Here is a 12232-nt window from a genome sequence, read left to right as displayed (position 1 = left end):
CCATGGGGCTTCTAAATATTGGCACTTTATCTGGGACAACAACTTTTAATGATTTGAACTTGTGGTAAACGTATGAACTCTATCCGTATGACATCTTTTCCAAGTTTTTTTTAATTAGCTAAATTATAAAACATCTCTACAAAGTGTCAGTGTTGTGTGTCATTTGCTTGAGTATATCACCTTTAATAAACCTCTGAACCACACAAGCCGATGGCAGCTTTGAAAGGCATGTTATCTGAAGATAAATGAATAAATTGACAAAGTGAGCCTATTTATCAGAGCCAGACACTGTAAAGACAGAAAGAATGGTCAGTTTTTCAACTTTCTGGCAGCGTTTGAACTAAGAATCAAAGAAAAGCCGTACTGTCAAAACACTTAACTAAACCTAAGCTTAAAAACGTTGCAGTTCAACAAAATCACTTTATTCAACATGCCTCATTTAAAAATTTGCCAAAAATTAATCCTTTGCTCCAAACTAATTTTATGAAAGACAAAAAAATTCTGTGCTCATTGGCATAACCATAAAAATATTAGGGGCTTAGCTGCGATCAACTGTCATGTGACAAAAATTCACGGACTTTTGGGTTGAACTAGGCTGAACTGCAGACTACTCTTCTCGCCACGTTTCCTGTCTCTCTTCACTTTCAAAAGGCTAAAAAGCCCCGAAAAATACCTTCAAAAAAATGTAAGTAGTAAAATATCTGTCATATGTTGCAGCATTTTTCTTGTGGGAACTTGGAAAAATGTAGTACATGTTTGTTCCAGTTTTTTTTTAACTTCTTGTTCAATAATAAATCAAAGAAATTCAGCTTTGTAAAAATAAATAAAATCATACTGCACAGAAGGAATTCTTTAATTCTCTCTACTTCTAGTCGTGGTTGTGCTGGTTCCACAGAGGTCTGTTGTCATTCCAGTCCAGAGTCTGGAGCAAATAAAAATATGGGAAGAGGAAGAAAAACCCTTGATTCAAACTGGATGAAATGTTTGCAACAATTTCAATGGGATACACTTATTTTTTCCACAACTGTACCTATGCTAACACAATAACAGGCCTGTCAATGCACCCATCAGAGCAGAGCAGTCCATACTAAAAAACTACAATACACTAAACGCACACACACATTAGCTGTCCGAGTGAATTAAACAAAAAAAAAGCAGTGCTAAAATACAAGAAAAACTGGCACCTAAGTTGTACAAATACTGCAAAAAAAAAAAAAAAAAAAAGAATGCCTGCAGCACTGGGATGCGGACAGAAGAAAAGCAGAAACTGTGAGATGCGCAGAAATAGACAATATAAAGGTGCATGTGAGACTGAGAGTGTGTGCATGTGTGTGAGTGAGTGAGTGAGTGAGTGAGTGAGTGAGTGAGTGAGTGAGTGGGAGAGATGTTGGTGTTCTGGCAACGCACACTGCTCAGCCCGCTGCACACACCCACACACAGCCTGTCTCAGACTATAGGACACGACACAGGACGCCCCCCCACACACTGGATCCCACACACAAGCAAGCACACACACACACAGACACACACAGACACACACAGACACACACAGACACACACAGACACACAGCATCCTCAGACGCATCCGTCAATATTTATGGTCATCATGAGAGGACATCACCTGCAATAGTCCCCTTGTTTAGCCACCTCAGCCAATGACAGGAGACAGTCCATGGTTGCTAGGTGACTAATAGCCCTTTTCATGGTGTGGTAGTGCTCCCCAAACTCACTACAAAGACAAAAGAGAGAGAGAGGAAAGAGATTTTCAAGAGTAAATTAAAGTAAGTGCCATAGCGTGTTCTGAGTCGACAGCTCCGACAGCATACTTGACTAAAACAGGCTAATTCTGACAGGAAGAGAGCGGCGGAGGCACGACTCCGAACTTCACACTGACATGTTTTTAGCAGCTTTTCATTTGGCTGTATGATCAGGTGTGTGCGCGCGCATGTGTCTGTCATACTCCAGAAAGCTGGTCCATTCCCTCTGGCAGTCGAGCAGCAGCTGCTCTCGGAGCTGCAGCAGCTTCTTGTAGCGGTCGACCAGGAAAGGAGAGTGATACCTGCTGACTGCCTTGGTGCTGCAGAGAGGAGAGGTGGAGGAGCAAACAGATGAGTGACAGGTGTTGAAAAGTGTTATTTAAAAAAACAAAAAACAAAACAAAAACAGTGCCACATATTGAGTTTTAACAACTACTGGAGATTGAAGCTCTTTTGTTTTGTGTCCCACACTCATTTGTTGCATATGTCAGTGGTTTATGAGCAGATAGAGATTACAATACTTGGTTCAAACATCTGGAACAGCCTTCCAGAAGACCTGAATGCAGCAGAGTGTTGATGTGTTTAAAGGTAAACTCAAGATTTACCTTTTTAGCCACACTTCTGATTGATTTGAAACATTTATATACTTGTTACTCTTGTTAGAACTAACTTTATTTATTGATTTCTCTATTTATTCACTTATCTACATATTCTAGTCTATTCAATGTACCTTTTTTATTTCCTTATTTTGTTTTTTAATAATATGACTTCTAGTTTGCCCTATTTATATTTTAATAAAAGATACTTTGTTTACCTTTTTATTTAATTAATTTATTTCATGATATTCTATTTCATTTTATCTCATTTGGTGTGTCCTCATTGCATTTGTTAGTAAGACTGGTTAGGCTGTGTTTTCACTTTTTTTCCAAGTTTTAAATCCTTCATTTATAACATAACGGTGTGGTATGGGGTGGAAATGGTGGTGTTGTTCTATTTCATTTTTATTACTTTTCTATTTTGTGTTGTATTTGTGTGAAAAGTGCTGTGTAAATAAAGTCTGACTGACTGATGTCTGTGCATTCTGACCAAATAAAGATCAAAGTGGTATTTGAAAAACAAATGTAATTTTATAACATATATTTTTTTATCCCATTAAAGAAAAAAATGTTTAGCATTAATCTGCAAATATACTCTTTTTTTTAACTTTATTTTATTATCTTTGAAGAGCAGAATGGTGTTCATGACAACTTACATTATACATTTACCTTTTATTTCAATTCACAGTGTGGCTTAATGTAAAAGGAACGTGTGGGTATCATGATTTTTACTTGTATTTTAAAAGGCGTACACTTACAAGTCAGATATGTTTTTATACTTTGATATATTTACAACTTCCGTTCATGTTGCGTAAAACATCATCACTCCTCTATTTTCTCAGAAATGTGCGGCTAAATCTTGAACAACAGTAAAAACAGTTTCATTTAAAGGTGATAATTAACACTACAGAAGACATTTTACAAACCCAGCCACTGCCGCTGTCATATTTTGTAGAAACAACCTGATACGTGTGAGTGACTGTGACTGAGCTGACCTGCTGATTTTGACCCAGTCAGGTGGAACAGCAGATGACAGCGAGTTCTTCACCTCAATCAGAAACTGAGGGCGGAGGAGGAGCGAGACTTTGATGAATAAGACCACAGCAGACAGGCACAATAACGTGTCACTCTTGATTAAAACTGGCACACACACACACACACATCAGATCATCACTGTTGCTGCGATTACCACCCAAAGGGCCATCAATCTCCTCCCACCTTTCTGTCACTCTGAGCCTCAAACACACACACACACACACACACACACACACACACACACACACACACACACACACACACACACACACACACACACACACACACACACACACACACACACACACACACACACCTCCTGTCCAGAGACGGCCGTGTAGTCGAGTGCGGGGGCCTTCAGCGTCAGCCGGACATCTCTGCGATGGTCTTGAATCTCACCGAGGACGCTTCGGATCTGCTCCGTTCTTTCCTGCAGCACCGGGAAACCAGACAGATCCGAGAAGAGCTCTGTCTTATTCCCCAATCTGTACACAAATACGGTCACAATGTTAAAGTTGCAGGTAACGTATCACACCAGAAAAGCGCCTCTGAAGAAGATATCAGCTCAGTGGTTAAAAAAAAAAAAAGCATCCAAGTGTCACTAGGAGGTGCTTCACTCTGGTGCTGCATGCCAACTGTTGATCATACATCACGTGGAGTGACAGCAGGCCTCGAACGTCACCCACTGCGCTGGATTTTGCACTTCTGAGCACAGTTTTATGGTGTTGCAGTGTGCTTTTCTGAGCAATGACTAATTTAAGTCATTAATTATGAACATTGGCACCTGATGTCAGCCCTTCTGGGTTTGTCACTATGCTTTAACGTTTAAAAACCAAACTGAATGAAATTACCCAATAAATTATGTCAAATCAATTCCAGAGGACCAAAGGGAACGGCAGTGTCGCCAGCAGAAGTGTACGAATCAAGGCGAATGAATGTGCATATTCAAAACTGGTTTGTGGTGGGAACGGGCTTCTTCATGCATTTTCCAGCAAAATGCAGCTGAAACAGGAGCTTCTCAGGTCAAAGATAGCTAATTTCCAGAGTGTAAAAAGGGGGCTGAAGCACAGTGATGAATTCAGAGCTTTTTGCTGTGCAACTAGAGTATTTTAACACTACTGCATCTTCAGAAGGGTTCCTTGGATCTATCTCAATGAAAAAAATCGGACAAAATTAGCAATATGCAATTTTTGATAAATGTTGCTGCAAGTTCAGCTCTTAAAATTTGAGGGATTGTTGTTGTTTTTTTTATTATTGTAGGGTTTTGGTGCCCTCAGGCTCTAAGAAATTGTGATGGAGATTTTAAATAAAGTGAAAAATCAATACATTAACCCATAAAAGTGATCTTTAGCCTCTCCAATGCACTTTATGTCCAAAAACTACAATAAATGTATGCAACAAAGCAAAACAAATGGCACAGTATATCGGTCACTGTCTCTGTTTAGCCTTGATTTTTTAGGTACGTCTGTTTCACCGTTGACCGTTCAAACTGCCTCCTTTTAGCTCTCTTTGATACTCACTTTGCTGCCTTTTCATTGAGCACCTTGAGGAAGCTGTGTGCTGGGACCAGCAGGTCAGGAGTGTCCAACAAGAGACTTCGGAGCAGTTTGGAGCCGATCTGTGACTGGATAGCTGGGAGCAAAGTCTGCAGTTCCAGTCCCAGGCGAGAGAGACTGCTGCTAATGAGGTAAAACTCCTGTGTGGAAGACTGGAGCACACAAACACACACATACATGAGTGTAATGTTGGATGAGGCATAAATAGGTGAGAAGTCCATCTCTCAATGGCAATCAGAGCAACAGCTGATGAGAAGGTGAATTCATAAAACCGAGAGAGCAAATTCTTCCTTTATTCTCCTGCAAAATCCAAGACATGTCTTCTATATACCGCTATGGATTTTTGTGCGTGTTGTGTCGCTTTACTGGGGGATTTTGTAAGCCAGCGAGATTACATCACTAAATCTCATCTGCACTGCATGTGGCAGCCAAGCTTAAAAAGCGACCATCAACTGCAGCCAAACGCTCTGAGAAACACCACTCATTAGCAGCAGCACAGTCTGCAAGTCACCAGAATATCACAGCAAGGACATAAAACACAGCCGCCCCGCTGAGAAGCACACAGCTGATTTGCTGTATCACACGTGAGAAAAATGTTGTCAAAACACAGATTCTCATGGCTTATGCAGAACTGTCGAGGATATTCTTCTTAACTCTTTGAAACCCAGGAAGTTTTTTGCAGATTCGTATAAATTCCTGCACCTCTATGGAAACAGCATAACTATGACAAGATATAGAGAGAAATCACAAATGTCTTCTGTGCAGTTGCTATACCATTCAAAAATTTAAAAAAAACTTGAATTTCATTGATTACTTATTTTTTATTTTACAAAAATTTAAAGAAACAGGAAGCAATGTGTACAACATTTTCAAGTGGCCTCTGGTGTTACCGATACTGGAAAAAAATGTGATTCTGCATACAATGATCATTTTACTACTTACATTTTGAATTTGTTCCCATATGTTTACTATCGGCTACCTGCAGTTCATCCTAATTCAACAAAAAAGCACCTGAACTTTTGCCACGGTACTGTCAGTAACAGCTGAATTATTTATTTTGTCCAAGTTGTCAAAGGAATGCAGGATTTTTAGTTTTTACAGAATCTGGTTTAAGCAGTTTTTAAAAAGATGTGTAGAATCAATTGCTTTTGAACAAGTATTCTGATTTAACCCTTTAAGCTTCAGTCAATTCCAGCCGTTTTCAGTACAAAAAAAATCGCTAATATTCTATTTTTAAATAAAAAAAATGACGAAAAATACAGGGAATATTGGACGCACATCGCGAGGTGCATTTCCTTGAAAACGACCGATTCGTGGATTTTATACCGACTTCAGGACATGTTTTGGACAAAATAGTTTACTGGCTTGTGTTGTCTGGATGTAAAAGGTTGGATTATGGCCGTTTTTTGTGGAATCTTTTCTTCTGTCTGTACTAATGAACCCGGAAATGTGAGTCGCGCTGTGTGCGTTGAAGCCGTGTATAGAGAACGGATGGATGGATATTTGTTTTTGTCGGACAAATGTGTTTTTCTCACCCGCTGTGGTAATCACATCTGAAAGTGGTTTATCCCGGCGGATTCATGAGAATCTAAGCTTTCCATCGGCGTATAGTGTTTGTATAATCGTGTTTGCAGCCGTCGGACATTCTTGAAATTCCTATGCAAATTAGTACGACGCACTTAAGCGTAAAGGGTTAAAACTTAATTTTGGCAAATTTTCCCCGTGAAACAGCATGTCACAGGTGTGTAGTTGAAGGATCATCCAAAAGTTGAAAATGCAATGATTTTTACAGTTTTTACAGTTTCTGGTTCTGATCAATGGTGTAATTTTGACAAATTATAAAAAGATAACATGCTTTTGAAATATGCCTGTGGGGTTCAGACGGTTCAAAGTCTGCATACATCATCACCTTCGAATAAGAGAACTGACCTAGGTAATAGGAAAAGCTGCCTTTATTGCATTTTATTTTGTGTAAATTCCAAATCTTTTGGCAACTGTTGAGAATCCACAACATTAAAAGCATAGCTGTGTCTTATTAAGATGCAATTAATAAAGAAGATTAACGCAGCAGCTTTAAAATAAAACTGCTGATTATTTCAGATCAAGTCGTGTTAGTGATTAATCAATACCCTGCAAATAAAAACCTCTGAAGGGAGGTGTTATTATCGATTACATTGACTTCGTATTGCCATTAGTAATTTTACCATATAGTAGCAAGTCGTGAGCGTCGGGTTAATGAGGGTCACACTGACAGTGGTTTATGGTATTAATCACAAGGTGGAGTTTTAATGCTCCCCCATGTCTGCAGCCTCAATGATGCTCCTCCATGCACCCAAACAGAGAGCAACCAGAGTCCACAAGCATGCCCTCCCTCCCATTATGTCATTGGAGCCACAGAGACACAGGCCATTACACACAGGCCCATTTATCCACTGATGGGCAAAACGACAATTAGGGCCCCTCTGTGTTTCCACCGTGTGTCTGCGCTCAATGATGTTTGATCATTTTCTTTGTACAATAGATGAAAGAGTCAGAAAGTTGAACATGAAGCAAGACATCAGACCAAAGTGGCGCTCTCATCTCCGTACAACACACACAGAATGAATCCCTGTGACATTTCAAAGATGGGTCCGAGGGGAAATGAGACTGTCAGACAATCAGGTAAGTGCCACTGAGGCGATGGCTCCCTGTCGTTAATCAAGAGGCACCGCCGTAAAAAAAAAAAGAAAAGAGAGAGAGAGAGAGAGAGAGAGAGAGAGAGAGAGAGGATGAGAAAAAATTGTCTTGGCTTTCATTTTTCTGCAAATTGACAAGAAATTGGAGTTCTGCTTTTCACCTCCTGTGTCAGATTTTTTTTCCGTTTAGAGCTGCAGTTCGTTCTTCGGTGTCACTACACAAACAGATCTAAGAACGTGAGTCAAGTGTTGTTACATCTGACAGCACTGATTACCAGCTCCACAGAAATAAGACAAAGGTCGTGGAAAAATATCATAATGAATATCATCCCAGGGGTAAAGAAACGTGTGTTATAATACCTTTTTGTGGTATATGCTGCAGATGCCTCTCTCCAGGTCGGGCAGATGTGACAGCAAAGATCTGACGGAATTTAAAGTGAGAGAATCCGACTGAAGGATTTCCTGCACAGCGTCCTGCCTCTCTGAGATAGACCTGTGGGTTCACAGAGGAAAGAGGGAAAGAGGGAAAGAAAGAGGCACAGAAGAGAACACTAAGACGACAGGAAGGAAGAGTCAAAGAAACTAGACATTTGAAGAACTGAATCTGTCCTGATTGAGAAGAACTTTGTCCAGAATGATAATTTGAGCCTAAAACAAAGTGCCGCTGATTAGCATCTTCATAAATTCAGAGATTCAGTGAGTGCATCTGTGACAGCAGTGATTGCAGCTGAAGTGCAGCAAAGTAGCATTTGACTCCCATCCTGATTTTTTTTTTTTTTTTTTTTAGTTTTTGTGCCCAAATCATTCTAAACTGTGTCTCATCTTCCGAGCTAAATTTAACCGAACAGAAAAGCAAAAATCTGACAAATTCAACCAGACGCTTCTGATTACTGGACATTAGTCTCTGACTTTGCCATGAAGAAATTTGGCCCACTCTTCTTTACAGAACCTCTACTCTGGCTATAATGTTGTTTTTGTGGAATTCTGTGTTTGGTTTAAGAGGACTGTCTGCCAAAAAGTTCAACTTTCGACCCATCAGTCCAAAGAACCTCTCCTAAAATGTCTCAACATTCAGATGAGCCTTGATGTTCTTCCATGTGGCTTCGCCCCAGCACTAAACGACATTTTAGCTGAATGTCTGTCAGACAGTGAGTTCATTAACATTTATTGAGGTGAGAGTGGTTGGATGTTTCTTGGATGCTTTCTTTGGATCTTTTGTGACTTCCTAAGTGAGTTATCAGCCTGCTCTTAGAAAGTTTTTGGAAGATTCACCATTGTCCTAAATCTTCTCACCTTCTTCCTCATCTCATCTGGAGGTTCTTTGGTTTTGTTGTGGCATGCTACAGGTCAATCCCATGTTTGTGACAATGATCCATTTAATGGTTGGTATTTATCAGACCTGGGTGCCTCATCCAGCTACGAACACTCCCCACCACAGATGGGGAGTTTTTTCTGGATTTAGGAACAACGGTGATTATATTAGCCTGTATTAAATAACATTTTACATTCAAAACATACAGTTATCACTTAAAAGTTGCATTTGGTACTTTAGGTTTCCTTAGTTTTAGAGTTTGTGACAAAATCTGACACGGGTTAGGCTCAAAAATACAAAAAACATGAACAAATCAGGGGTGTCTATAAACTATTAATCTAAAGCAGGTTCAGCTTGTGCTTTATCTTTAAACTTTACATGATCCGTGGCTCTGTAATAATATCTGTAAGATAATTAGCATATTAAGAAGGTTCAAACATTTTTGCAGTACAATTCACAATGAAACCAGGTGAAATATTACAGGTAAGAGTTGAAGAACTTTTTTTTCTTTTTAAATCCTACTGTAGTCTACTATTAGAGACACAGAATGCAAAATTTTTCTGTTTGCATAAACATCTAAAAATGGACTGAAAAAGGTAAAAAAAAATCAAGACAAGCTCAGTAAAGTAATTAATCCGACTTTAAATTCAGACTGTACAGTAAACTGTGTGTGTCTGTGTGTCCGTGTCGTCTGCTACTGTGCTGTCTGAATTGGAATTAATGTGTCTGAGTGTAATCTGGGTTTTACTCATATTGAAATTCTGGAGACGAGCTATCTGTATAATCTGAGAGCAGCGCCCAATCCACAGCTATAATCCGCACACAGGGAAAACACTCACACACTCAATATATGGATCATAAAATTACACTGCAGAGAAATGGAAAAGTACTTTCCTACTAAACCTGAGAGGCTGTTTGTAGCAGGAGAACTGTGTTTGTACCTCCAAAGCTAAATTTATGTGTATTTTCACTCGGAAGTGTTTCTGAGAAGAGGAACAGCTGCTCTGTTTGGTGAATAAATACGTTTGTGTTCACATTTTGGCTTCCTCTCTAACAACACTATTTAGATGCAATGTTGGACAATTTCATTCAAAAGAAAAAGAAACTAGGTAGTGGTTGTAATCGTGTGCCTCCCAGGTCACAAAGCAGACAAGAACCCACTACATTACTCCTCAGAAGTGCACTGATTGTAGTCAGTAATTACAACAAGAAAAACAGAATTTTTCTCAAAAGCATTTGTATCATTTTCAGCCTAATAAGCTGAAAATCTCACGGCAATCTCATGTCGGGGAACGTCAGCTGTCCCAGGTAATTAAACCCTAATTTTCTATAACGTGAAAACTTGCTAATGAAACACATGCAGATGTTTCCCACCTCAATCAGTCATTACACATGATAGGAAGGCAGAATAAGTGAGAGGCCCGACTCACGGCAAAGAAGTGCCTCCGCTGTGATTCTCAGATCCAGGGAGCCTCACAAAGCAAACAAAGTCAGTAAATTGTGCAGCGCTACGAAACTAAATGCCAAGGCGTGAGAATGAAACCAAATCAGTGGAGCTGCAACAGTCGTGCTTCATCAGAGGGCAGAGGGTATCCTGTACTCACTGAGGGTCTGTGAGGGGCTGGCTCACCCACTTCCTCATCAGCCTCTTCCCAAACGGAGTGCGAGTGTGGTCCAACACCCACAGCAGACTTCCCTTCACACCACCATCTGTCTGCGATGGAGAGAACACGCACACAAAACGCAGCTGACATGTGCATCGTTGAGCGCCAAATGATCGCAAGAAAAGAAATATGAGAGAAGGAGGTGAACAGATGATGCCAGGAGAAGACGTTTGAACTGAGATTGAACTTCAGAGTCACACACGAGGCTGAACTGATCCCTGAACATTTTCCTGTGATCAGAAAAAATACAGCCTTGCTCATCTATTAAATTCACACAGCTCTGTGTAACTATGATGGTGAGCAGGTTTCTATACGTCTATATTAAAAATAGTTCATTTGAAAGGTGTCAATCTAATCGATTATGTGCTGAAAGTATCACAGAATGGAAAATTCTACTAAAGCGGATCAGTCTTTCTACTTCATGGGCTTCTTGTGCTGGAGTGAAAATAAAAAAACACTGATGCCTAACTCCAACACAACTGTCTAGTCACAAAATTAAAGCTTTAGGACTTAAAGTCTGACCTCATAAAATCTTGCAAATTCTAAAACAAAATGAGACAGCAGCACGAAGAAACTCCATAGCCACACACAATGCAAATGTAATGATGAAAGAATCAATATCAACATGTCAACACTTCCAATCCAAAGAGTTCTGTCGTAGGAATAGTTTCTTATATTTAGAGATGTGTGTTTAAGATCAGTAATTCCAGGTGAATCCCACACCTGGCTGAGAGGAGCTACTTCTCCCTCTGCCTTTCATAGTCACATGCAATCTACAGCTCTAGAAATGAAATAAAGAGCGACTGAAGCCGGTCTGAACTGAGTCCTTTGGGTGCAACATCCAAGTACAGAGGGACCGTGGGAACGTGATTCACGCATGCAGAGGCTTCGATTTGTGTCCTGAACCTCACTGATCAAAATGACATAGGTAGATAAGTTAAAATAAGCAGAAATGAATAACTGTATAAAGACCAGGGCTGCAACTTATGGCTTAAATCTGAAGTGAGATTTTTACTCCTGTGGTCAACTCACATCTATTAAATTAAATTGTTCAATTGTTGCCTGGGCCCGGGATCTTTCTGCATGGAGTTTGCATGTTCTCCCTGTGCATGCGTGGTTTTTCTCTGGGCACTCTGGCTTCCTCCCACAGTCCAAAAATATGCTGAGGTTACTTGATGACTCTAAATTGCCCGTAGGTGTGAATGTGAGTGTGATTGTTTGTCTGTATATGTAGCCCTGTGACAGACTGGTGACCCGTCCAGGGTGTCCCCTTCCTTCGCCCGAGTCAGCTGGGATAGACTCCAGCACCCCCCGCGACCCTAGTGAGGATAAAGCGGTGTATAGAGAATGGATGGATGTTCAATTGTTCTCATCTGCGTTAATATTTTCAATTTTCCAGTGTTGTTGAAATGGCTGTTTGATTGCCGGGAGTCTGTAAATTTTAATGACTTGCATCCATTTTAGGGCAATTAACTGACCGACTTCCAATCAAAATCGTCATTTGAAACGATGCATATTGCAGAGGCTGCGATTTATGATGTACGTTATATTAAACTGCCATTTAGTTTCCGCATAAATTCTTGCTGCACTCTTTGTGTGAAAGTCACACTTCTGCTGTATCTCATGCAGTTACGTTT

At 40.1% G+C, this 12232-nt stretch overlaps 1 protein-coding gene across 1 annotated transcript in view; it reads right to left on the bottom strand.

Annotated features, from left to right (window-relative positions):
- Window positions 1–12232, bottom strand: part of msh3 (mutS homolog 3 (E. coli)) — a 51433-nt gene that overhangs the window by 27598 nt on the left and 11603 nt on the right. Inside the window, exons 12-18 of the mRNA XM_022192324.2 lie at window positions 10536–10645; window positions 7980–8112; window positions 4909–5096; window positions 3705–3873; window positions 3349–3413; window positions 1961–2077; window positions 1622–1729 (exon numbers count right to left, since the gene is read on the bottom strand). Coding sequence (XP_022048016.1) covers window positions 1622–1729; window positions 1961–2077; window positions 3349–3413; window positions 3705–3873; window positions 4909–5096; window positions 7980–8112; window positions 10536–10645 — 890 coding nt within the window. The remainder of the gene's footprint in view (window positions 1–1621; window positions 1730–1960; window positions 2078–3348; window positions 3414–3704; window positions 3874–4908; window positions 5097–7979; window positions 8113–10535; window positions 10646–12232) is intronic.

This window comes from Acanthochromis polyacanthus, chromosome 7 (genome assembly GCF_021347895.1).
Source record: "Acanthochromis polyacanthus isolate Apoly-LR-REF ecotype Palm Island chromosome 7, KAUST_Apoly_ChrSc, whole genome shotgun sequence".
Taxonomy (NCBI): Eukaryota; Metazoa; Chordata; class Actinopteri; family Pomacentridae; genus Acanthochromis; species Acanthochromis polyacanthus.
The sequence above is the reverse complement of the archived record's forward strand: the minus strand, read 5'-3'. Positions and strand labels throughout refer to the sequence as shown.